The sequence below is a fragment of the Heliangelus exortis genome, chromosome 27 (assembly GCF_036169615.1).
Source record: "Heliangelus exortis chromosome 27, bHelExo1.hap1, whole genome shotgun sequence".
Taxonomy (NCBI): Eukaryota; Metazoa; Chordata; class Aves; order Apodiformes; family Trochilidae; genus Heliangelus; species Heliangelus exortis.
This window is the reverse complement of record NC_092448.1, coordinates 2,937,697-2,963,832: the sequence shown is the minus strand read 5'-3', so window position 1 is coordinate 2,963,832 and position 26,136 is coordinate 2,937,697. Positions and strand designations below refer to the sequence as shown.

General features: G+C 52.4%; 1 protein-coding gene across 3 annotated transcripts in view; it reads left to right on the top strand.

The window, feature by feature from the left end:
- The window catches only part of GATAD2B (GATA zinc finger domain containing 2B), a 30,798-nt gene extending 5,209 nt beyond the window's left edge, over positions 1–25,589 (top strand). Inside the window, exons 1-11 of one of the 3 annotated variants that reach the window (XM_071726956.1) lie at positions 5,373–5,390; positions 13,050–13,379; positions 17,337–17,466; positions 17,698–17,829; positions 18,114–18,245; positions 19,179–19,349; positions 19,950–20,265; positions 21,051–21,253; positions 22,096–22,206; positions 22,834–22,951; positions 25,308–25,589. In XM_071726956.1, the coding sequence (XP_071583057.1) occupies positions 13,051–13,379; positions 17,337–17,466; positions 17,698–17,829; positions 18,114–18,245; positions 19,179–19,349; positions 19,950–20,265; positions 21,051–21,253; positions 22,096–22,206; positions 22,834–22,951; positions 25,308–25,441 (1,776 nt within the window). In that variant the 5' untranslated portion in view covers positions 5,373–5,390; position 13,050 and the 3' untranslated portion in view covers positions 25,442–25,589. Of the gene's footprint in view, positions 1–5,372; positions 5,391–13,049; positions 13,380–17,336; positions 17,467–17,697; positions 17,830–18,113; positions 18,246–19,178; positions 19,350–19,949; positions 20,266–21,050; positions 21,254–22,095; positions 22,207–22,833; positions 22,952–25,307 lie in introns of those variants that run through there. The other 2 variants (XM_071726955.1, XM_071726957.1) reach the window with 2 other exon arrangements.
- The last annotated feature ends 547 nt before the right edge of the window (positions 25,590–26,136 follow it).

The window sequence follows — 26,136 nt, the reverse complement described above, 5'->3', positions numbered from 1 at the left end:
GGAGGAAGAGGGGGATGGTGTCCCCTTGTGCTCTGAAGTTCTGGAGAACCTGCCCCCAGCCCCAAGTTCCCTCCCATGTCTTGGGTTTGGTTGCTGCAGATGGTGTTTGCTTTTCCTGGAGTGCCCATCACCTCAAATGGAGCCAATAAATGCAGGATTGAATCTCAGAAAAGGAATGGGAGGATCCCACTTCTTTGGGATTAACTTGAACCAAACCCCATCTCTCATCGTGGGAGGAGGACACCACTGCTGCTCCTTGCCTCTTCCCCATCTCCTGGACCTTGGAGCACAGCAGTTGGGTGCTTCCATGATACCAAACCTTTGAAATCCTGATTTTTTTTTCCTTCTCCAGTTCAATATTGAGGCCTAAATCCAGGATTTTTACCACCAAAAACTTTATGCTCCCCTCCCAGCCAGCAGAGAAGCAGATGGGAAGGGGTTGCTTCAAGCTCCCAGCAAGGAAGGAGGATGTGCCCTCCTAAAATGCCACTGCTTGGAGACCAAACCTCCAGATTTTCCCCCTAAGGAGGGGCTGAGGGGGAGTAAATCACCTCCAGTCTCCTCAATCTGTGCAAGAACTTCTCCATGGATGAAGATTTGTAAAGTTGTGGAGTCCTGGAGGAGCAGGAGGGGAAGGAAGGAAGAAGGATCACCTGAAGGGAGAAGTGAGATGCTTCACCTTCAGTGATTGATCAGACTTTTTTGGCTTCAATTTTTTTCCCTTTACCTGCAGCAGAGTCACTTTGTGAGGTGAAGAAACTTCACTTTTCTCCCTGAAAAGCCAAAAGAGCTGAAAAAGCAGGAGGGAGGGGGACAGGACATGGATTTGAAGGCTCCCAATCATCATGAGTTTGGTTTGTGTGTTTGTTGCCTGGGTTGGGTGGGGTTCTTGTAACCTGGAGGTGAAAATGGGAACACTTTGCCATTTTTTTAGACTTTGAGAACCCATTTTGGTTGCCCAGGCAAGTGCTGAGAGCTTTAAAATTATTCTGGCTGAGGGAATGGCCCCACCAGGGCTTGGACTGGGCAGGAGCTGGAAATCTGGGCTGCTCCCAGTTTGCTCCCAGTTTAAACCCCTCCTTTTAAGGGTGCTTGGTGGTGGTTATAGGAAACCCACACTGGTGGGGACACTGCTCCCATGTCCCCAGTGAAACCATCTGCTCCTCCAGTACTTGGTGGCCTCTCACCAGCCAAGAGATAATGCTCTTTAGATCTTTTTTTGGGTTTTTTTTTGTGGATTTAAAAGAGGATTTGGAGCAACAGGCAATTGATTCCCAGAATCTCCCTTGGCTCCAATGTGTCTTGGGTACCCCTGGACCATCCCCCTTTTCCTCTGAAACAGGGGCAGGATGGGAATGGGTTTGTTTGGAAAGGGTGGAAGATCAGATCCCTGTTTTGGTTTGGTTTTTACAAACCAGCTTTGAAATAATCTCCTTTCTGGGCTGGGTGGTGGTTGCTCCTCGTGCTCCGTTGGGATTTGGGAGAACCAAGACTGGAGTGGGAAGTGTGCTGCAAGCCTTGGGATGGAAGGTGGGACTGGATGGTCTTGGAGAGCTTTTCCACCCTTATTATTCCAGGATTAAGAAATGCCTGGGCACCATCTGGCAGTTCCAGGTGTTCCTCTCCTGCCCCTTTCCTCCTTGGCCATTGGTAGCCCCGGATCCTTTAATTTCTCCTCCCCTGGTGGTTTTTTTTGTTGTTGTTGTTGTGTTGCTCTCCCGTGGAATTTTGCTCCTTTCCCTCTCATTCCTTCTGCTCCTCCAAAATTCACCACCCCAAGCATTGGGAGGTGGCAGGGGGTGAGGTTGGGATGGGCCAGGGTGGTCACTTGGTCTCAGCAAGACCAATCTGGTGAAATTAGCAATCAAGATGAGCCAGGGGAGCCAATCTTGGGCTTTTTCCCCCTGAAGGTTGTTCTGCTCCTTGGGAGATTCCTTGGGGAATTCTCCTTCTGGAAGTCAAAGTCCCATTGAACTGGAAATGGTTTGGGTTGGTTTGTTCAAAATCATCCTTTCCCCCCTGAATTCATCTTCCAGTTCCAACAAGCAATTTTTCAAAGCTCTCCTTTAGTCTGAAGTTCTGTGGTGATGGTGATGATGATGATGATGATGATCTGCTTGCTGTCAGAAGGAAGGGAAACCCAGAAGTCAGGAGGAGAAAGGGATTTATTCCTGAATCCTTTGGGTTTGGAGGAGAAAAGCTTGGGAGAGGAGTGGTTACCAAGGGACAGTGCAGGTGAGGAACAAGTCCTGGTGAACCCCAACCCTTCCCCTGGTGGTGTGGTCATTGACTTTCCCTGGATACCACCAGAGGTTTCATTCTGGCTGAGTTTAGAACTGGGGAGAAATGTTGGAATGAGATCTTTGGCTCCTCCCCAATCATGAAATGGGTTGGGTTGGGTTGGAAGGGACCTTAAAGGGCCCCAGAACTCCAGGTGGGGTCTCAGCAGAGCAGAGGTGGAGAATCCCCTCCCTCACCCATCTGGCAATGCTCCTGCTGATGCAGAACATGATTGGTTTCCCAGAATCATGGAATGGGTTGGGTTGGAAGGGATGGAAGATGATGATGACAGAGATGAAACCCTCTCCATCAAACCAGGGCTGGTTGAACATCCCTCACATCTCTCCTCCTGCCCTGTCCTCCATCCCAAGATTTTGACAGCCAGGATGAGGAAAGGTGTCAGTAAACCCCAAATGCAACCCAAAATGGGAGGTGTCTGCAGTTTTCAGAACCAAGTGGTGCCACCAGTGGGTTCCTCTGAACCGTTGGGTGTGGCAAAGCCAGGTTTTGGGGAAAGGATCCCCACCAGCTTTGGGAAATCCTGGATCCAGGTTATTGAGGAGAAGGTTTGGAGTGGACCCGTCCCGGTACTGAGTGTGGTGAGGGCTCTGCCTTCAGCTGGGAATGACTGGTGGAATGTGGTGGAGATGGAAGTGAGGGGCAGTGAAATGGGGTGGGAGGGTCTGGGGAGAAGGAAATGGTCATCCCAAAAGTTCTCCAAGGTTTTTAACCAAGGTGGATGTTTATGGGGAGATGTTTGGGATGGGGAAGTGGTCCTACTCTGACTTCACTTTCACATCAGTCCTGCCATCCCTGGCAGTCTCCATCCCTGCAATTTTTCCATCCCTGGGGTTCTCCCATCTCAGGGGTTCTCCTGTCCCTGGGGTTCTCCATCTCCAGGGTTCCCCATTCCTGGGGTTCTCCCATCTCTTGGGTTCTCCATCTCCCAGGTTCTCCCATCTCCTGGGTTCTCCATCTCCAGGATTCTCCATCCCAGGGGTTCTCCCATCTCCTGGGTTCTCCATCTCTGAGGTTCTACATCCCCAGGGTTTCCCATCTCCAGGATTCTCCATCCCTGGAGTTCTTCAGTCTCCTGGGTTCTCCATCTCTGAGGTTCTACATCCCCAGGGTTTTCCATCTCCAGGATTCTCCCATCCCAGGGGTTCTTCCATCTCCTGGGTTCTCCATCTCTGAGGTTCTACATCCCCAGGGTTTTCCATCTCCAGGATTCTCCCATCCCTGGGATTCTCCCATCTCTGAGGTTCTCCATCCCTGGGCTTCACCATTTCTGGCCTTCTGCATCCTGCCTCGCAGCCCCAAGCCAACACTGGTTTAATTTCTGCTTTCAGCACAAAAAAAAAAAAAAAAAATTGGTGAATTCCCATTTTACCAGAAGCTGCTGGGCTCTGTGGAGCTGGGCTGAGACACCCAGGAAGCAGTTCTGTCCTCGTGGCTTTTGGAGGAGCTGCTTGGTGTGCTGGGCCCTCAAAATGCACCTCAGTGAGACCTCTGCCTTGTCCTCATCATCCTCCCTGCTGCTTCCTCCTGCACTTCACCTTCTGTCCCTCCCTCCCACCCTCAGGACCTCCTTTCCTTCACCTTCCTCCAAGACCTGCAGGACTTGGGTTTTCCTTGGGATCTGGGCTTGGGGTTTGGGTGCTGCCAGGAACCAAACTCCTGTGGAGCTTCCAGGAGGAGGGAAGGGATGAGGTCCTGAGCCCACTGTGGGGCTTTTCCAAACCATCTGGGGTTTGGGAGGGATTCAGTGGGATATCAGCCCAGGTTCTGCTGTCCCATGGGTGGGGGAGATCCCCCCTTGTGCAGGGCTTGGCCTCATGATGTTCCTGGGAATTATGGAATGGGTTGGGCTGGAAAAGACCTTAAATCCCACCCATTCCCACCTCTGCCATGGGCAGGGACCCCTCCCACCAGCCCAGGGAGCTCCAAACCCCATCCAACCTTCAGCAAGGGATGGGGCAGCCACAGCTTCTGGGGACAACCTGGGGCTCAGCACCTTCCCCCCCAAAAAATTCTCCCTCAAACCTCCTCTCCATCTCCCCTCTTCCAGTTCAAAGCCATTCCCTCTCATCCCATCCCTCCAGGCCCTTACCCACAGCCCCTTCCCAGTTTTCCTGGAGCCCCTCCAGGTCTAAAGGTCCCAGTTGGAGGGATCTGAAGCTCCTTCAGGCTCTGGAAGGGGCTCTGAGGTCTCCATGGAGCCTTCTCCAGGCTGGACACCCCCAACTCTCTCATCCTGGCTCCAGAGCTGCTCCAACCTTTCCAGCAGCTCCAGGATCTCCTCCTGCTGTTGTTCCACCACCTCTGTGTCCATCCCCAGCACCTCAGTCAGAAGATCCAGGGGTTCTTTGCCCTCCCTGATTTTGTGCTGGTGGCCAAACCCCCACGTGGAGCCTTGAGGAGCAATTTCTGGAGCTTTTTTTTTTTTTTTTAATTTTATTTTTTTGGGGTGGGGGGCAGGTTTTGGAAAGGGTGGGGGGGGGTGTTTAATGCTTTCTGGTCAGGAAAGAGTTAAAATCCCCTGGGAGAGGAGCAGGAGCTCCTCTGATGAATGAAGACAAAGTTTGGCTGAGGGCCAGGAGCTGCTGGCAGGAGGTGGGGGGGGGGGAAACGAGAGGGGAGGGGACACCAAACCCCCCCCCTTCCCAAAAGAACCCAACCTCTTCCAAAATGACCCCAAAACTCCGGGAACGCCGAGCGAATTCCTTACTCCGAGGTTACAAACCGGTTGCAACTGGTTTGGGGTTTGGTTTGGGATTTTTTTTTTTTTTTTTTTTCCCTTTTTTTTTTTTTCCCTTTTTTTTTTTTTTTTTTCCCCTCTCCCTGCCCCCGCGAGGCATGCTGGGTAAAAGTCAAGCATCCCCCCCCACCCCCCCCCAACCCCCCCCCCTCTTCTTTTGTTTAACATAACAGTACCGCGGCGCATGATTGGCAGGGAAGTGCCCGCTTGGAGACGGGGTCCCTGCAGGTCCCTGGAGGGGGATGGCACCCGGGGCCACCCCGGCTCCGCTCCCCCCTTCCCACTCCTCTCCCCCCTTCTTTGCTCCCTGATTTTCTTGACAGCTGGAGGAGGCAGCAGGAAGGTTGGACCTGTAAGTACAACTGTCCCTCTTTTTTTTTTTTTTTTTTTTTTTGGGGCTCGTTATTAAGATAATTTTTTTCCAAAATCTCCTTTATTTGTTTGTCATTTTTTTGGAAAAAAAGAATTATTTTGAATTTGGGTTGGAGCTCGTTGTTGGTTATTTCGATTTTATTTCGTTTTCAATTTTTAAATTTCTTCTGCATTTTGTTTATTTTCATTTCATTTTTCTTAACGTTTTTCCCATTATTATCTCATTTTTCCATTTTATTCCATTTTGCTTCATTTTTACTTTAATTCTATTTTTATTCCATTTTTATTCCTTTTCAATATAATTTCTAATTTCACCCCTAACCCCATCCCCAATTCCATTTCTCATCCCACCCCCAACTCCATCCTTAATTTCATTTTTCCCTTCTTCCTCATTTCTTTTTTAACTTCACTTTTTCCCCCTCATTTTTTCCCCCTTCATTTTTTTCACCTCTTTTTTTTTTTTTTCCCTAACTTCATTTTTTTTTTTTTTTTTTTGCCCTGAACAAAAGGCTCTCTATGGACCAGCAGCTCCTCTTCCTCTCTCTACTTCCCACCAGGACTTTTCCAGCTCTTCCCATCCCCTTTTCAGGACACGACCATCCCCCCAAAAAAAAAAAACCCCAACCCCACCTCCCACTACTCAACCCACCCCTTGGCCAACCCTTCTCCCACCTATTTAAACCCCCCAAAAAAACCCCAGACATTTCTATGTCCCCTCCCTGAAGGAATTTTTGCTCCATTTGGGGATTTTTTGGGGTTTCTCCCCCGGAGGCTCCGGCGCCGCCGCGCGCACAAAGCCCGAGGCCGCAGTCGAGGAACTCTCCGGGCGTTATATAAGGCAGAGCCTGCGTCATCCCAGCCAGGAGGAGGAGGAGGAGGAGGAGGATGGAGGCTGAGGAAGCCCAGCACTCCTTTTCCCTTCCCTTTCCCTTCCCTTTCTCTTCCCTTTTCCCTTTTATTTCTCTTTTTTTTTTTTTTTTTTCCTGCGGGGACCTTCCCGTCCCGTCCCCCCCCTCCCCGAAACATCTGTATCTGATTTTTTCCCCCTCTTTTGGGAAATCTCCTTTCATTTCAATTTGTTTCTCCCTCTCCCCCATCCTTCCACAACTTCAAAATGATTCTGGGGGGGGCTCATTTGGGATTTTTGAGGATCCCACCTCCATCTTGCCTTAAACTTAACCCCAAACTTAGCCGGGAAAGGAAGGAGAAACACTTTTTTGTTTCTCCACACCTTCAGCTTTGTGCCAAAACTCAACCTGGGGGGATGCAGAATCCAAGACAGCAGCGATTTGGGGGTCCTGGGCTAGAGGGGGGGGGTCTTGGGGTCTTCACCCCCCCCGTGCTGTGGCCACAGGGATCTGACCCAGCGGGATGGGGAAGTTGCTCGGGGCCGTCCCGCCGGCAGAGCCAGAGTCAGATGTTTTATCTTCAGTTTCTGAATTTCCTTTCTCCACTGAGCTCGGTGAGGAGGAGGAATTGGGGGGGAAGATGGGGTTTAAGGGGGGGTTCAGTGTCTGCTGAGGGTGAAAAGGAAAGGGGGGGAAAGGGCAGAAGTGGTTTTGATGACTTCGTGCTGCAACGACCCAAAGAATTTACGGGCTGCCGCAACCACCCAGCACCTCCTGGAGCTTGTGGCAAACCAACCTCGGGGTTTGGCTCCTCCAAACCTTCCCTTTGTCTTTTTTTGGCTTTTTTTGTCTCCTCTCTGAGGCCAGAGGGAACGGGCAGGGAGAAACCCCCAGCTTCACACACCACCCCCCCCCCCCTCCCCATCGATTTATGAATGACTCCGCTTTTTTTACGCTCGGCGAATCGTTTCCCAGAGCCTGTCAGCTCTTTTTCTCTTTGTTAAGGCTGCGTTTTGGGGCTGTGTGTGTGCCTTTAAAACCTCCTCTGCACCTTCTTGATCCAAATCTCCGCCGCGGAGCTTTACCTCTTGGCTTTTTTTGGTCGTGGGGGGTTTTTTTGATGGTGTTTTTTGGGTTTAATTCTTACCTGCGGATAAAATTCCTCCACGGGGCTGGAGGAGCACAATAACCCCCAACCCACTGGAGGATTTCTTGACAACTCCCAGGGTTCAGAGAGGAGCATGGCTTTTGATTCAATCAGGAGATTTGAAAATTGATTTCTTCATTCCCCCCTCCCCACCACCACCACCGCTTCGAGCCCTTTCCCTCCACCTCCCCGCCGAATCTCTCGCCGAGCCGTTGAGTCGTAATTAACCTTTTTAGGTTCTTTGCCTTTTTTTTTTTTTTTTTTTTGATAGCATTGTATGGAAATGCTCGCCCTGGGAGCCAGCCATTTTGTCTGTCTGCTGTGTCAGAAGGCGTTTTACAACCGAGAGGTTGGGTTGGAGGCAGCCTAGATGGAAGCCAAGACCTGGGAGAGGGGGCACGTGCCGCTTTTTAGTCGCGCGATTTCAGCCCACGGAGCCCAACGGGGGTGAAACCCTTTGGGTTTTTCTCCGGGCTCAGTTTCTTTTGAAGTTTGAATCAGGTGATTCCAGGCTGGAAAAGTGGGGTTTGAGCAGCAGGTAAGTTGGACTTGGCCACTTTTCCATGAGTGTAAATGCAGTTTCTGCTCCTGGAGCCCGGCAGAACTGGGTTTCAAGTAGATTTGTTCCATCAGTAATGGGGTGAATATCTAAATGATGGCACCCTGGATGTCCAGGGGGATTAATTTAATACTAAAATTGCAGTGGTTCTGTTGGGATTCACCAGGATGGTGATTAGAGGGCCTTGCTTGGAGCACCTTCACTCCAAGCCAGGGATGGATGAGCACTGGGGCCCTGCGAACATTCATGGGGATGAGGAAGAAATTCTTTGGTCTGAGGGTAGTGAGCTCCTGGCCCAGGTGGTTCCAAGAAGTTGTGGCTTCCTCATCCCTGGAAGTGTTGAAGGCCACCTTGGATGGGGCTTGGAGATGGGGGTGTTGGGGTTTGGAGGCTGAGGTTCCCAGGTCGTGTCCCTGTGTCCTGATGTGTGACAACCAGGTTTCTTCTGGCCTTCCAACCTTTTTGGAGCCCCAAATTGTGTGTGAAGGTGGTTGTGTCCTCCTCAGGCTTGATTTTAGGGGTGGGTGAGGGGTTGCCACGTTACTCCCAAATCTCTCCTCCCGGTGGGGCTGATTCCTGCTGGGATGAAATCCAGTGTGAAATCCAGGCTGGAGCTGGGAGTGACACTGAGCTGTGGATTTAGGCTGCCTCTGGCCCTGGGGCCATGGAACTTGGCTTCCTTGGCCTCCTGGGCACTCAGTGGGGCGGGTGGGATGGCCCAGGATCTCCTTCCAGCTCTGTTGGTCATTCCCACCCATCAGTTGGGAATCCTGGCTGGATGATGTGCTTGGAGCCGAGGAAGGACAAACATTTGGGTCAGCCCAAAGAGGGGACCCTGAAGGACGGGCAGGGAAGGGCTTTTGGACCCTTCCCTCAAGAAACTCCACGTTCACTTCGGGCCGGGCCGAATTTTGGTCCCACCATCACCAGGAGATTCCTCCACCCAGGAACCAGCTGGATCAGCTCCCTGGATTTACTCGTTTCTCTGCTTGAATATTCATTTCTTTGGCCCGGCTTGGATGGTTCCAGTTTTTTTTTTCTTCTTTTGGGGTGGTTTTGATTTCCCTGCTGGGTGCTCTATCAACCAGAAACTCCGACCCGGGTGCTGCTTTGTTTGTCTGGGAAGGGCAAACCCGTCCGGCGAGTGCCGGCGAAGCGAAACCGCCCGGAGCCAAAGGAACCTCTGGAGCAGCGTGGGAGGACGGAGCCAACGCCGGCGGCACGGACGGGCACCGGGCACGATTCCCTTGGATTTATGCACCTGGAACTCTTGGGAAGAGCATCCGTGCACCAAGCACTTGTCCTGCTCTCCTGCTGGAGGTGATGCCGAAGTTCTCCCGGGGCTTCTTAGAAGATGTTTTGAGCTGCAGGATGCTTCAGTTCATCTCTTGGACCTTCCCGCTCCTCTTTTGCCTTTCTTCTTCTCGGAGCCTTTTAAACGTTGGATCTAAAGTCACTTTTCATTCTGGGAATGTCAGGAAAGCTCCTTCACCTTCGGAGTTGCAACTGGAGGTAAATCGAGGCAGCAGCAAACTGTGGTTTATCCTTCTCACGGTTTTTCCCTGAAGGCTTTGGGTTTCTTGTTGCTTTTTTTTTTTTTTTTTTTGCCACCATTTGAGCACTTGATTTCAATTTCTTATTTATATTTTTGGAAGCCAGGAGCCCAGCCAGCTCCCTGGGATGCTCCACATCTCCAGGAGGGGTTTGCCTGAGGCCAACGGGTCCGGTTGATCCGGTTTGCGGTGCCGCGGTGCCGGCGTCCTTACCCGTTGCCTCCCCCGTTCTCCAGGTGGACCTCCAGCTCCTCAGGGTCTCCAGCTCAAGGGCTTCACTCCCTGAGGTCTTCTGGATGAGGGGGATTTCTTGGGAAAGCCACCAGGAGCACCTTTGATCTCAGGACTTGGGTCACTGTGTGTGAGCAGCGCCGCTTCCCGACCTCCATCTCGGCAGCTTCTGGGTGAAGGAGTTGCTGCTGCTCTTGGGGAGGAAGGTGAACGTTCTCCCCCCTGCCTTACCCAGCTCTGGAAAAGCTTTTCCCTTTCCCCCTCCTGGCAGCTGAAGGGCCCCATTCAGGCAACAATTGGAAGCCTGATTTAATTTTGATTGAATCTGGCTGAAAGCTCCTGCTCCTTCCCAGCTCTGGAGAAACCTCCTCTTGGAAGGATGAAACAGCTGTGGGACCTCTTCCTCACAACGACCCTTTTGATGTCTTCTGGTGCTGAAGCCACTCAGGCTGGAGGGGAGGGTGGGGTGAAAACCCTTCAGATCCCATCTCTGCTCCACCAGGGGGATGGCTCCTTCATGGGCTGCTCAGCTGCTGGGGGTTGGTGGGTTGTCTCCTCGGTCTTTGTTGGCCAAGACTTTCATTTTTTTCCTTCCTTTTTGGTGTCCCGAGATGGCATTTTCTCAATTTCCCCAAAGACAAAGCTCTTGTCCTCCAGCTCCATGTCCAGGATGCTCTGGGATGTGGTACCAGGATGGAATAAGATCCTAAACTCATGGAGTCATGGACTGCTGTGGGTGGGATGGGACCTTAAAGCTCAGGCCACCCCTTGGTGTGGTCAGGGGCACCTCTCACCAGCCCAGGTTGCTCCAAGCCCCATCCAGCCTGGCCTGGGGCATGGGGCAGCCACCTTCAAGCTCACAGAATCATGGAATCAAGGTTGGGAAAGACCTCCAAGATCATCAAGTCCATCCCAGCCCCACCATACCCCCTGAACCATGTTCCCATGTGCCATATCTACGTCCCCTCCAGGGATGGGGACTCCACCACCACCCTGGGGCAGCCTGGGCCGGGGAACCTCTTCCAGATCCCTACTGGTGAAGAGGTTGGCTCCACCTGAAGCCTCCTCAGAACCTACCAACCCTCCCTTTGGGTACCTCCCTTTATTTTTTTGCCTGTGGTACCTTCAGGTGCAGGTCTCACCTTTTTGTGTTCTTTAAGAACTTTACCAACGTTCTGATGCTTCTCCTCACCTTGGGGACATCTCGCCACCTTTCTGAAGGCCAGAAGGAGACAGCTGTGCTTTTGGGAAGCCAAAACCTCCTCGCTGCACTCTTCTCATTCCTTTTCCCACCTTCCAGCTGTCTTTGTCCTGGTGCCAGAACACCCGGTGGGGAACTTCCCCATGCATGGAGCAGTGCAAGGTTTTGGAGTCCTGAGCCCTAACCAAGTGGCATTGTCCCCAATTCGCTGCTGGGGTGAGGTGGCACCAGCTGGGTGGGTGATGTGTTGGGGTGGCTGAAGCAAGAATACTCTCCTGATGTCTCAAGGTGGAGCTGAGCTCCTGGGGACAAAGCAGGAAGAACCTGGAGGTGGCCTTGACCGCGCCGTGGGGCGGTGCCACCACTCCAGGACGATTTTTACCACATGGCCTCAAGCAAACGCTGGTTGGAAAGCTCCTGAGCTGCCTCCCCGTGCTTGGGCCTTTGTCTGCCAGGTAGCTGGGACTTCTCCTCCTCCTCCTCCTCACTCACTTTCATCTCTCAGAAGTGGAGGAAGGAGCCATGGAAGCTCTTTCATGGCTGAGTTAATTGGAGCTCCGGCGCTTTCCCAGACCACAGCACGGGGTGCGGTGGAGCCTCCTCGATTCTCTGGTGGTGCCTCCACCAATCCAGCCCCACTCGGGGCTTCCATTTCACCCGGGGTCACTACTTGAAGGTGGGGGTGGAGAGAGAACATCATCTCCTGTGTCTCCCTCAGCTTGCCCACGCTTGCCTTGCTCAATCTGGGTGCCGGAGACGGGCGCTTTCCTGCAGAGACCATCGAGGAGAAAGAAGTCCAAGGTGCTCCTGGTGAACGTGGCAGCCTCTGGGGAGTGGGGCTGTGCCCAACTGGACTTTTTTTTGGTGGCTGTTGCTGTTTCGTGGCAGATTTTTGTTTGTTTCTGCTGCTGTCCCCCTTTTCTTTAGAGAGGAAAGGTTCTCCAGCGCCGTTGGTGCCTTTGAGACCTCGATGCTGAGGTTGAACTCGGGTGCAGGCTGAACCCGGGGAGATGTGTAATTACAGGGGATTTAAAACTGAGCCAGGACAACCTTCTCCTGGCAGGAGTTGGGCTCGGTGAAGCTTTGTCTCGTGACAGAATCAAGTGGAGGAGGCTCCACCTTGGAGGTTCCCTAAGGTTCCGTTCCTCACCTCTCGGCTCAGACATTTAACAACAGCTAAAAAAAAGTCATCAGCTTTTTTGAGACAACCACCTTTTCATTCTTCCTTCTGCCCTGGTTGGGTGTCAGCACCCCCCCCAGTCCTCCTGTCAGTGGGTGAAGACCTCCCCAAGCTGTTCTTGCCAGGTGGAGCTCCCTCGGCTTTCATTTTTTTGGGGTTGTAGTTTGTTCCTATCAGCTCAGGAGCAAAGGGATGGGGTTGGGTTGGGCTCTGTGGTTGATCCCCCCCCTTTTTTAACTGCATCTGTTCCCCGCGGGGCATTTTTGCACCTGGAGGAGAAGCCAGGGAAGATGGAGAGCGAGCGTGGGTGGGGATGCTCTGGTGTCTTCATCCTTTGAGGGAGAAGGTTCCTCGCGTTCCTGGCTGCCAAACGGGGCAGCTTCAAAAGGGTAGAAAGCAGGAAAAACAGCGTGGGAAGGGGGGGTTTGTTTGGATTTGGGAAGCTTGCTCTCAAGCTTGGCCTCGGGCAGGGGTTGTGGGGGGCTCAGCCCCCGCCTCGGGATCCCTCGCAAACCCCGAAGTGGCGAAGCGGCGCAGACGCCGAGGCGAGGAGGGGCCCGGGTGGTGTCCCCGCGTGGTGTCCCCGGACGACTCCGTGTTTTCCATCTCCTCTTTCCAGTCGATCTTGTTGGTGTCCTCCCCTACCCGAAGGGCTTTGGGGTGCTCTCACCCCTGGGGTGCTTCTTCTTCTCCTTGGGAAACTCCTGGCCGGGCTGGTTCGGGCCGGGGGTTGAGGCGCAGAGCGCTGCAGGTCACCGCACGCCGGCGCGTGGGAGGTTGGGTGCACCCGAGGGGGGAGGTTGGGCTTGGAGCTTCTCCCCCTTTTGGGGGGGGGCTCTGCGTGTGTGTGTTGGGGGGGGGTTCAGCTGCTTCTCCCTCAGCTTTTTGCCGGGTTCCTGACCGTGGTGTTCCCCATGCAGGATGGACAGGATGACGGAAGACGCTCTGCGCCTCAACCTCCTGAAACGCAGCTTGGACCAAGCGGATGAGCGGGAGGACGTCCTGGCCAAGAGGTTGAAGATGGAAGGGCACGAGGCGATGGAACGCCTGAAGATGTTGGCCTTGCTGAAGAGGAAAGACCTCTCGGGCTTGGAGGTGCCTCACGAGCTCCCGGTGAAACAGGACGGGGTGAAAGTCTACGAGGAAAAGCTGAACGGGAGCCTGAGGCCCCATGGGGAGGGGAGGACTGCGGGGAGGCCGGGCAAGGAGAACATCAACGACGAGCCGGTGGATATGAGCGCGAGGAGAAGGTAGGTGCCAAATCCCTCCTGTCTCTGCCTTGCCTGGTGCCAATCCTGGGCTCAACCCGATGTGAGAACCTGAGCTGGGAATTAAATGGATGTTTCGTGGGCCCAAGGGGAAGCTTCTTGGGCTCCAACTCCCTTTGGCTCGGCACCAAGGAGCGGAGCCTTTTCCCCCCCGGAGGATTTCTCTGGAAGGGTTTTAGCACTCTTCTTTCGTGGGTTTTGCTTCTCCTGCCCTTTCTTATTCCACCCCAGCACCATCTGTATTTGGGCTCCTCCATCCATCCATCCATCTGGAAGGGTTTCAGCACTCTTCTTTCGTGGGTTTTGCTTCTCCTGCCCTTTATTATTCCACCCCAACACCAGCTGGATTTGGGTTCCTTCATCCATCCATCCATTCAGCCTCAGAAGCTCCAGCAGTGGGGTGGCTGGCAGAGCAGGCCCTGCTGGTGTGTGGGAAGGAGAAGATTTAGCTTCTTCTCCAGGCAGGATGTTTTATTAGCACCAACAAGCCTGGCACCAGAAGTCCTGTGTTGATCTGGAAGCCAGATGTGATGTGGGCAGTGCCTGTGGTCACTCTTGGACCTGACCAGGGTTGGGCAGGAGTCTCTGTCAGGAAAAAGGAGTTGGTTTTTCCTGTGGAACGTGAACCTACTCGTGAGAAGCCCATGAACTGTTGAGTGCTGTCTGTTTTCCAGGAGAAGTTTCTCCTTGTGATCTCTGGATGCTCAACATGAGGGTTTGGTGGATGAGAAGCTGGCAATGTGTGGTGGCAGCCCACAGAGCCAACCATGGCCTGGGCTGGTTGAGGGAGGGGATTCCCTCCCTTCTGCTCCTCTCTGGGGAGTCCTCCCTGGCCCCTCAGTCCAGTTTTGGGGTCCTTGGAACAGGAACAGGAGGGATGTGGAGCTGCTGGAGCAGGGGGGTTGGTGGTGGTGACTTGTAGATCCCAGGGAGGTTCTGCCTGTGCTTCTGGGTCAGGATGGAGCAGCTCTGCTGTGAGGACAGGCTGAGAGTTGGGGTGGTTCAGCCTGGAGAAGACCCTCCTTGGCCTGTGAATACTGATGAGAAAGATGAGGAGAAACTTTTGAGCAGGGTCTGTAGAGGTGGGACGAGGGGTGATGGTTTGCAGCTGGAAGAGGGAGGAGATTCAGGCTGGGTTAGAAGGACATTTTTTAGGATGAAGGTGGTGAGACACCAGCCCAGGTTGCCCAGAGAGTTGGTAGATGGCCCAACCCTGAAGTTATTCAGGGTCAGGTTGGATGGGGCTGTGAACATCTGGTTGTAGATGGCCCAGCCTGTGGCAGGGGGTTGGATTAGGTGGACTTGGAAGGTCCCTTCCAACCAGAGCCATTTCTTGGTGCCTCTGATGAGTTCCAGTGGGGATCATTTTGTCCTCATGGATGTGTTGTGTCAGGGGGGGTTGGTGGTCACTTCTGGATCCCCCCCCTGTGCTTCTGGGGGGCTCCTGACCCCAAGGGGACTGGTGAGCAGGTGATGAACGTGGAATTTGAAAGTTTCTGGGTGCTTTCAGCAATAAATATCAGAAATACTAATTTCTGGACGCTCGCTTATCTCTCACCCCTTGGCTTGGAGACCAGGAGAAGTGGGGAGCAGGAAAGTGGGAAGGAGGAAACCACCAGGATTATTTTCCTTTCATGAGAAGATGAATGATTTCTCTCTTCCTGGTCACCCCAAATGTTTTTATTGTGCCCCTCAGGGGTGAGAGCTTTCAGGAAGGAGCAACACCCTTTGCCAGCACTCAAGGTTGAGTGCTGTCCTGCTCCAAGCTCCCCCTCGGGCTGTTGCACCTCTAAAAAATCCAGTTCTTCCCCAAAATCCCTCCTGAGTGAGACAGCAGGGGTGATACTCATGGATTTAATTTCTGGAGGTGATAAATGCTGATACAAAACTCAACTGGAGGTGGCTCCACATCTCCTCACCTCTGTCTCTCATGCCCTCGCTCTCCTTCCAGCAGTTTTGTTCTAATTCCCCCTTTTGCCTTGACCAACATCAAGAAACCAACCCTGAGGTCTCCAGGTCCCTGTTGCAGGTGGTCCCTTTCCCCTTGGTTTCCCCTGAAACGTTGGATTTGGGTTTTTTTTCCTCCCCTCCTTCCCTTCTGCCTCGATGGGATGGAAAGAAAACAACCTGGCTGGAGCTGGATGCTCCTGGAGAAGAATCCCCAAGAAGCCTCAGGATCACTGGCATTGAGGAAAATCCTGCTTTAAATTCTGATGATTTAGTGCTCTGGGTGTGAGTGAGGATGCAAGAGGAGCAAGAAGATCTGGTGTTCTCCATCAGTGGTTGCTCCATCGTTGGGTACTCATCCATCTACCACCTGAGAAAGGGCCTTTTCCTCTTTTCCTCTCTGGGGAGGGAGCAGCAGCTGGAAAACCCCTGGGTTGCATCCATGGGGCATGGGCAGGGGTTCCACAGCAGCAGGAAGTCCACTGCTCTGTGTCTGTGTGGCACCAGGAGTGTGTGGAGGCCCCAAAAGGGCTCTGAAACAACCAATGAACCCACACCAGAACCATGGCACCACCCAGAACCATGTCCAGGCACTTTTGGGTTGCAGCCAAGAGCTCTCAGAGCTTTGGTTTGATTGGATTTTGGTTTTCAAAACCCTTTCAAGCTGCCTTTCTTCAGCTGAAGAGCAGCCTGCAAAACACCTCCACTTGGGTCTGGGGTGGAGAAGGTGACACCTGGGGTGGAGAAGGTGACATCTCTGGTGGAGAAGGTGACACTTCCACAGCTCTGGAGCTTGGAAGTGCAGTTGGAACGTTTGGGAGCTGAAGCTGCCAAAGGCAAAAGCACCCTGGGGAGGCAGCATCTGCTCCCAGCATCCTCTCCATCCAACTCCATGGGATTTGGCCTTTGGCTCTGTGCTTCCTCCGGGGTGTTGAGGGTGCTGGAGGTGTCCCCTCAGCAAGTTGGGGGATGAGACCAAGCTGGGAGGGGTGGCTGGGACAGCAGGAGGTTGTGCTGCTCTCCAGCCAGATCTGGAGAGGTGGTGAACATCCTGAAATTCAAGCAGGACAAGTGTGGAGTCCTGCAGCTGGGGAGGAAGAACCCCAAGCCCCAGGAGAGAGGAGGGGAGGTCCTGCTGGAAAGCAGCTCCATGGAGAAAGCCCTTGGGGTCCTGGTGGCCAGGAAATTCTCCAGGGAATTCTCAGCAATGTGGCCAAGAGGGCCAATGGTGTCCTGGGGAGCATCAGGAAAAGGATCCAGCAGATCCCGGGAGGTTCTCCTCCCCCTCTGCTCTGCCCTGGGGAGACCACACCTGGAATCCTGGATCCAGTTTGGGGCTCCCCAGTTCCAGAGAGACAGAGATCTACTGGAGAGAGGCCCCGGGAGAGCTCTGAGGGTGCTGAAGGGACTTGGAGATCTCTGCTGGGGAGAAAGAGTGAGAGAACTGTTGAGCCTGGAGAAGGCTGAGAGGATCTTCTGAATGTCCCTCAAGAGCTGAGGGGTGGGGGGCAAGAGGCTGAGGCCAATCTCAGTTCAGTGGTGCCCAAGGAATCCTGGGTTGGAGCTGGAACATGGGAAGTTCCACCTCAGGCTGAGGAGCAACTTCATCCCTGTGGGGGTGAGGGGGGCCTAGGCTGCCCTGAGAGGTTCTGGAGTCTCCTTCTCTGGAGGCTTCCAGCCCCCCTGGATGTGTTCTGGGTGTCCTGCCCTGGGTGGTCCTGGGGGGTTGGACTCCATCATCTCTGGAGCTCCCTTCCAACCCCCAACATTCCATGATTCTATGATTCCAGGGTGACCTTCTCATACAGCTTTACCTTGAGGTAGGCTCAGAGCAGTCACATTCCTCTGAATTTGGGGACTCTGCCCTCCTGGAGCTTCTCATTGTCCCCAAACTGCTGTCCCATCCATGGTGGAGGAAGAATTCATCCCCCTCCCACATTTCCCACTGAAATCATCTCAGCCTGGGGTTTTTTTTCCCCCTCTCTTCCCCAGTGACCAGGACAGAGGCCGATTGACCCCCTCCCCAGACATCATTGTCCTCTCTGATAACGAAGCCTCCAGTCCCCGCTCCAGCTCTCGCATGGAGGAAAGACTCAAAGCAGCAAACCTGGAGATGTTTAAGGTAAGGAGGTCACCAGGTCGTCCCAAAACCCTCCTACCCCAGGAGAATTTCTCCTTTCCCCAAGGATTTGGGTACTCAGGGGGTAGGGGGGTGGTTTCTGAGCAACTTCTGGGCAGCATTTTGCTTCTCCGTGGGACAAACTTCCTTTGGTTGGAGCTTCTGGCCACCAAGGTTTGGGCTGTTGGATTTTTTGGGGTTGTTTTTTTTTCCTGCCTTTTTTTTTTTTTGCAGGGTAAAAGCATTGAGGAGAGACAGCAGCTGATCAAGCAGCTGAGGGATGAGCTCCGACTGGAGGAAGCCAGGCTGGTCTTGCTGAAGAAACTGAGGCAAAGTCAGCTGCAGAAGGAGAACGTGGTACAGAAGGTGAAACCTGGAGTGTTTGGGATTGGGGTGGGACAGGGGAAGGTGCTTGGCCTGGCAGAGCAAGTGACCACAAAGCCTTGGACCTTCCTTCTCACTGCCTGTGTCCTCCTTGGGGGATATTTCTTCCCCAGGTGTGGAGGTTCAGCCCTAAGGAGATGAATCTCCACAGCTCTGAAGTCGTGGTGGTGTTGGCATCACCAAGGCTCAGGCCATGGCAGCTCTGTCCCTGGGTTTGTTTTTTTTCCCAGTCCCCTGATGCCACCTCCCATCTTCTCTCCACCCAGACTCCGGTTGTCCAGAACGCGGCGTCTATTGTCCAACCATCTCCTGCTCACGTGGGACAGCAGGGACTGTCCAAGCTTCCCTCCAGGCCTGGAGCTCAGGGGGTTGAGCCTCAGAATTTAAGGACATTACAGGTGAGGCACCCATTTGCTGCTCCAACCTTGAGAGCTTCCCTTGGTGCACACACAAAATGCTGCAGGTTTGTCACTGCCTGACCAAGACGCTTGGTCCAGGAGGTGAATAAATGGTGGAAGTTCTCAGCATCTTGAGTTTGGGCTTCCACAGTTGGTCTGGGAAGTTCTCTCTGCAGGTGAGGTCCAACCATGGACCCAACTCTGCTGAGTTCCAGGGCTAAACCAGGTTCCTGCAGGTTCCTGGCTCCTAAGGGTTAAACTGTGTTGGTTAAATCTTGTTCCTAAGGGCTAAACCAGATTCCTGAGGGTTAAACCAGGTTTCTGATGGTTAAACCAGGTTCCTAAGGGTTAAACTGTGTTGGTTAAACCAGGTTCCTAAGGGTTAAACCAGGTTCCTAAGGGTTAAACCAGGTTCCTAAGGGTTAAACTGTGTTGGTTAAATCTTGTTCCTAAGGGCTAAACCAGATTCCTGGGGGTTAAACCAGGTTCCTAAGGGTTAAACTGTGTTGGTTAAACCAGGTTCCTAAGGGTTAAACCAGGTTCCTAAGGGTTAAACTGTGTTGGTTAAACCTAGTTCCTTAGGGCTAAACCAGGTACCTGAGGGTTAAACCAGGTTTCTGATGGTTAAACCAGGTTCCTCCACATTAAACCAAATCTCTGAGGGTTAAACCAGGTTCTGAAGGACAAACCCATCTTCCTTCCAAACCATCCTGGAGCTTTATCACTGTCCCCAGAGCTCCTTTTCTGGGTGACATCCCAACCTCTCACCAGCAAAGTTGTTTACTGGAGGTCTGGTGGGCCTCAAAATTCCAGTTGGCCTCAGGTCCTGGGTTTTGGGGGATTTTTTTTTTGTTTGTTTTTTTGTGGGTTGTTTTTTTTTAATTGTTTGTTTTCTTTGTGAATCTCTTGATTTCCTGTCTCCTCTCTTCTCAGGGTCACAGTGTCATTAGGTCAGCCACAAACACGACCCTGCCCCACATGCTGATGTCCCAGCGTGTGATCGCTCCGAACCCTGCCCAGCTCCAGGGCCAGAGGGTCCCCCCCAAACCCGGCCTCATCCGCACGACAACTCCAAGCATGAATCCAGCCATCAACTACCAACCGGTGGGCTCCTGCTCTGCCCTCCTGGGGGTGGTTTTTTTGGGGGGGGACACTTGTTTTGGGGGGGGGTTGGCAAGAAAGGAAAATGGAGGCTTTGATGAGACTGAGGCCTTGGAGCTCAAAGCTTTCTCCTGGGAACAGCTTCTGGGTGGTGTTCTTCATCCACACAACTGTGTCCTCCAAGCTGTGGGAGATGATCTGGAGAGGGTTGGGGACTCTTTGGGGTTTTCTTGCTCCTTGGCATCACCTGGAGGTCTCTTCACCTTGAGAAATGTTTCTCACACCTCGAGAAACAGGCAGGTTGGGTGACAGGCTGGTGGTCACCTGTTGGGTGACAGGTCTTGTCACCCCTTGAGGCCACCAGAGCTCCTGAGCACTGGAACTGATTTTTTTTTTTGGGTTCTGAGCTGCCATCCCTGCTCCCAAATCCCACCACGTGCCTCCTCAGGTCCTTTTGAGGGGGGGGGGGCAGGAGCAGAGGATCCTCCTCCCCCACCTTCTTTGAGGTTGGTTGTAGAGGAGTTGTAGGTTGGTTGTACAACCTCCTTCTGAGGAGGTTGTAGGGGAAAAGTGGATTCATTGGGATTCTTTTTCCCTCTCCAGCAATCAAGTTCTTCAGTTCCTTGCCAGCGGACATCCTCTTCAGCCATCTACATGAACCTTGCCTCTCACATCCAACCCGGCACCGTCAATCGGGTCTCCTCCCCCCTCCCCAGCCCCAGTGCTCTCAACGACGCCGCCAACTCCCAGGCGGCCGCCAAACTGGCTCTGCGCAAGCAGCTGGAGAAGACCCTGCTGGAGATCCCCCCCCCAAAGCCCCCCGCCCCCCTCCTCCATTTCTTACCCAGCGCCGCCAACAGCGAATTCATCTACATGGTGGGGCTGGAGGAGGTGGTGCAGAGCGTGATCGACAGCCAAGGTGAGCAGGGGGTTCCACCAGCCCCCATCCGACCTCTTCCTTTTGTCTTCTTTTGGGGAGCAAACCACCAAAGATCTTGGGAGAACATTTCTGGGCTTGGTGGGATTTGGGTTGTTTGGGAGCTGAGATGCCAGCTCCTTGGAAGAAGCCCCATCCTTGGAGGAGGCCCCATCCTTGGAGGAGGCCCCATCCTTGGAGGAGGTGCCATCCCTGAAGGAGGTGCCATCCTTGGAGGAGGCTCCATCCTTGGAGGCCCCATCCTTGGAGGAGGCCCCATCCCTGGAGGAGGCCCCATCCTTGGAGGCCCCATCCTTGGAGGAGGCCCCATCCCTGGAGGAGGCCCCATCCTTGGAGGCCCCATCCTTGGAGGCCCCATCCCTGGAGGAGGCCCCATCCCTGGAGGAGGCCCCATCCTTGGAGGAGGCCCCATCCTTGGAGGAGGCCCCATCCTTGGAGGAGGCCCCATCCTTGGAGGAGGTGCCATCCCTGAAGGAGGTGCCATCCTTGGAGGAGTTGCCATTCCTGGAGGGGGATCAGGGAGGTTTTGCCTCCCAGCTCATTGTCACCAGGATGGAGCTCGGGCTCTTCCAGCGTAACTGCCGCACGGTGCCTCTTCCACCACCAAGCTCTTCCTGGTCTTGTTGAGTTGATCCAGGGTTCTTCTATCCCTGGGGTGCAGTTTCTCCAGGATACTTCTCTTGGGGTTGTCTCTGCTGGAACCCTGTCCTGAAAAGCCATTTCTGTCCCATTTCACCACCTGACTCCCACATTTTGGTGCCTCCCAGGGAAAAGCTGCGCGTCCCTCCTGCGCGTGGAGCCCTTCGTCTGCGCCCAGTGCCGCACGGACTTCACCCCTCACTGGAAGCAGGAGAAAAATGGGAAGATCCTCTGCGAGCAGTGCATGACTTCCAACCAGAAGAAGGCCTTGAAGGCCGAGCACACCAACCGCCTCAAGAACGCCTTCGTCAAAGCCTTGCAGCAGGAGCAGGTGGGTGCTGCTTGAGGAGGACACCTTTGCTCCTGGAATTTCCCCACCCTCAAGCACTGGGATCTCCTGGAGATCTTAGGTTGGGTTCCAGGACCTCCTGGAACTCCGCTCTCCAGGCTCCGGGACCTCCCGGAACTCCACACCCCAGGTGCTGGGGCCTCTTGGAGCCCCTCACTCTGAAATCCCCTGGAGCTCCCTGCTCCTGGAACTCCCCATCCCAGTCTCTGGGACCCCCTGGAATTCCATGCCTCAGATTCTGGGAGCCCCTGGAACTCCGTGCCCCAGGTTCTGGGACCTCCTGGAGCTCCACACCCCAGGCTCTGGGACCTTCTGGAGCTCCACACTCTGATATCCCCTGGAGTTCCCTGCTCTGGGCTCCAGGACCATCTGGAGCTCCTTGCTCTGGGACACCATGGAGCTCTTGACTTCCAGGTCCCCTGCACCTCCCTGCCCTGGGCTTTGGGACCCTGTGGAGCTTCTCAGCCTTGGCTTTGGGACCACCTGGAGCTCTGGGCTCTGTGATCTCCTGGACCCCCGGGCTCTGGGACCCTCTTGAGCTCCTCACCCTGAGCTTTAGAACCTCCTGGAGCTCCCTGCCCCAAGTTCTGTGACCCCTTGGAGCTCCCTACTGTGGGACCCTCTGGAGCTCCAGGCTCTGGGACCCTCTGGAGCTTCAGAACCCCCTGGAGTTCCTTGTCCTTGGTTCCAGGAGCTCCTGGAGCTCCCAGGCTGGGCTGGGGGGGGGAGAAAATCCTTTTCCTTCCACAACCCAGAACCAGGGCCTGGTGGTCTCAGCTCTGGGAGGTTGAGATCTTCACGGGATGGTTTTGGTTGTTCCTCAGGAGATTGAGCAGAGGCTCCAGCAGCAGGCAGCCCTCTCCCCCACCGCCGCGCCCGCCGTCTCCAGTGTCACCAAACAGGAGAACATCCTGAGGCACCACACGCTCCGGCAGGTGAGCCATGGAACCACGGGCTGGGTTTGGGGGGGACCAAGGACCTTCAAGACCAACCAATCCCAACCCCTGGTCATGGGGACACCTCCCACAAACCCAGCTTGCTCCAAGCCCCAGCCAGCTTGGACTTCAACGCTTCCTTGGAGATGATTCTTGGAGTTGGATTCTTTGGAGATGGTTTTTGACTCTTGGAGGAGGTTTCTTGGTCCTTTTGTGAAGGGATTCCCTTGAGGATGATTTTTGACTCTTTGGGGAGGTTCTTTATCTTTCTGGGGAGGGATTTTGATTCCTTGGAAATGACTTTTGACTTCGTGGAGGTTCTTCGTCTCTTTGGGAAGAGCTTTTGATTCCCTGAAGGTGGTTTTTGACTTCCTGGAGTTTCTTTGCCTCTTTGTCTAGAGTTTTGGGAAAAGATCCCATATCACTCAAGTCCCTTGCACCCCATTTCCCCATCCAGCTCCACCCCACGTTGGTCCCACCCCACCCAACACCTCGCGATGACCTCCTTACGGGTTCCACCACCCAACAAACCACCTTGGCTCCTTCACCCACCCCCTTCACCTCCCTCCCCCACCACTTTTGGGTGTTCCCACCTCAATTCCACCTTTCCCACCTCTTTCTCCTCAGGCCCCACAGCCCCAGAGCTCGCTGCAGCGTGGCCTCCCCACCTCTGCCCGCTCCATGCTCTCCAACTTCGCCCAAGCGCCGCAGCTCTCGGTGGCGGGCGGGCTCCTGGGGATGCCAGGTGAGGACCTGGGATGGGAATTCTGGGGGAGGGGGGGTGGGATTTTTGGAGGAGGGATCTTTAATTTTTAAGGGTGGGGTTTTACTTTAGGGGGAGAAAATGTTCTTGACTTTCTGGGAAGGGTTTGGAGGTTCTGCAGGAGGTTCGTTGACTTTCTGGGGTGGGTTTTGGGCTTTTTGGGGTGGGGTTTTAGTTTTGGGGGAAGGATTTTAAGTTTTGGGAAAGTTTTTTTGACTTTCTGGAAATAGGTGTTGACTTCAGAGGTGGGGTTTTAATTTTTGGGGGGGAGTTTTAATTTTTGGGGAAGGTTTTTTAACTTTCTGGGAAGGGTTTGGAATTTTTGGAGGAGGTTCATTGACTTTTTGGGGTGGGATTTTAGTTTTAGGGGAAGGATTTTAAGTTTTGGGAAAGTTTTTTTGACTTTTTGGAAATAGGTGTTGACTTTAGAGGTGGGGTTTTAATTTTTGGGGGGGAGTTTTGATTTTGGGGGAAGGTTTTTTAACTTTCTGGGAAGAGTTTGGAGGTTTTGCAGGAGGGTCGTTGAAATTTTGGGGTGGGATTTTAGTTTTAGGGGAAGGATTTTAAGTTTTGGGAAAGTTTTTTTGACTTTTTGGAAATAGGTGTTGACTTCAGAGGTGGGGTTTTAATTTTTGGGGGGGAGTTTTGATTTTGGGGAAGGTTTTTTAACTTTCTGGGGGAGGGTTTGGAGGTTTTGCAGGAGGTTCGTTGACTTTCTGGGGTGAGTTTTGGGCTTTTTGGGGTGGGGTTTTAGTTTTGGGGGAAGGATTTTAAGTTTTGGGAAAGTTTTTTTGACTTTCTGGAAATAGGTGTTGACTTCAGAGGTGGGGTTTTAATTTTTGGGGGGGAGTTTTGATTTTGGGGAAGGTTTTTTAACTTTCTGGGGAGGGTTTGGAGGTTCTGCAGGAGGTTTGTTGACTTTCTGGGGTGGGTTTTGGACTTCTTGGGGTGGGGTTTTAGTTTTAGGGGAAGGATTTTATTTTTGGAGGGAGGTTTTTTGACTTTTTGGAAATAGATTTTGACTTTTGAGGTGGGTTTTTAATTTTTGAGGGAGAGTTTTAATTCTTGAGGAAGGTTTTTTAACTTTCTGGGAAGGATTTGGAATTTTTGGAGGAGGTTCATTGACTTTTTGGGGTGGGGTTTTAGTTTTGGGGGAAGGATTTTAAGTTTTGGGAAAGTTTTTTTGACTTTTTGGAAATAGATTTTGACTTTAGAGGTGGGGTTTAGATTTTTGGGGGGGGAGTTTTAATTTTGGGGGAAGGTTTTTTAACTTCCTGGGAAGAGTTTGGAGGTTTTGCAGGAGGGTCGTTGAAATTTTGGGGTGGGATTTTAGTTTTAGGGGAAGGATTTTAAGTTTTGGGAAAGTTTTTTTTGACTTTTTGGAAATAGATTTTGACTTTAGAGGTGGGGTTTTAATTTTTGGGAGGGAGTTTTGATTTTGGGGAAGGTTTTTTTAACTTTCTGGGAAGGGTTTGGAGGTTTTGCAGGAGGTTCGTTGACTTTCTGGGGTGGGTTTTGGGCTTTTTGGGGTGGGGTCTTAGTTTTAGGGGGAGGATTTTAAATTTTGGGAAAGTTTTTTTGACTTTTGGAAATAGGTGTTGACTCTAGAAGTGGGGTTTTAATTTTGGGGGAAGGTTTTTTAACTTCCTGGGAAGGGTTTGGAATTTTTGGAGGAGGTTTGGTGACATTTTGGGGGTGGCTGTTCACTTTTTGGGGAAGGGTTTTAATCTTTTGAGGACATTTTGTGACTTTTGGGGAAGATTTCTTGACTTCTCAGGTGGGATTTTTATTTTTGAGGGAGAGCTTTAATTTTGGGGAAAGGTTTTTTTACTTTGGGGAGAGGTTTTTTGACTCTGGGAAGGGTTTTGACTTTTTGGAGGAAGGGTTTTGACTTTTTGGGGAGGGATTTTGACTTCTTGGGGAGGTTTTATCATTCCTCAGGGTTGCTTTTTGACTCTGGGAGTGGCTTTTAACTCTTTGGGGCAGGAGTTTTCACTCTTTACCTCCAGGTTTCAATTTTTGGGGGGAGTTTTGATTTTTTGGAAGACGGATTTTACCCGGGGGGGGGTTTTTTGATTCCTCAGGGATATTTTTTCACTCTAAGAATGGTTTTAAACAATTCAGGGCGGGCGTTTGGCCTCACCAAAGATATTTTTTAATTAGGGGGGGCACCTTTTGACTTTTCAAGCAGCGTTTTTCATTTTTTAGGCTACAGACTGGGTCATTTTTTTTTCGGAGGGAGCTCTACTTTCTGGCTCTCAATCCACGCTGAGTTTTTTCCAATTTAGGAGCAACCCCCCCACCTTTTCCCAACCTATTTTCTCTCTTGCTTTTCCAGGTGTGAACATTGCTTACCTGAATGCTGGGATTGGAGGCCACAAAGCATCCAGTTTGGCAGACAGGCAGCGGGAATATCTCCTGGATATGATCCCCCCTCGTTCTATATCCCAGTCCATCAGTGGACAAAAATAACGCCTGCTGACCACCCCCCCCTCCTCTTCCTCCTCCTTTTTTTTCCCCTTTTCCTCCTCCCCACCTTCCGTCGCATGCAGTGCCTGTACTGGTGCCTACCGTACACGGGGGAAAGGAAAAAAAAACAAACAAACAAAAAAAAAAACAAACCCCAACAACAACAACGAGAAGAAAAAAAAAAAAAACAGCCCACAACGACAAGAAGGAAAAAAAAAAAAAACCACCACCACCACAAAAACAACAACAAAAAAGACAAAGAAAAAAAAAACGAGCCACCACCAAGGACAAAAAAAAAAAAAAAAAAGAAAAAAAAGCAACGAGGAAAGCAAAGGAACGAGAACGGAAAATAAGAAACACACACACACAAAAAAAACAAAACAAAAACATTTCAAACCTGTCCTATTTTTTTTTTTTTTTTCCCCAAACCTGAACTTTGGGTTTGTTTCTATTTTTTTTTTTTTAAAAGCAGGGAGAGGTCACGTCCGTTGCCCCAGGTCCCAACGACGTCAACGCCAAGGCTCCTTCTTTTTCTTTTTGGAGGATTTTTCATTGTCTTATGGGTTTGGTTTTGATTTTCCTTTTGTTTTTTCCTTTTTTGAGCCTTTTGTTCCCTAAACGGATGCTTAAGCCTTCTTTCCATTTGCTTTTTTTTTTAAAACATCCCCCTCCCCCCTCCAAACTTCACCAACCCCTTC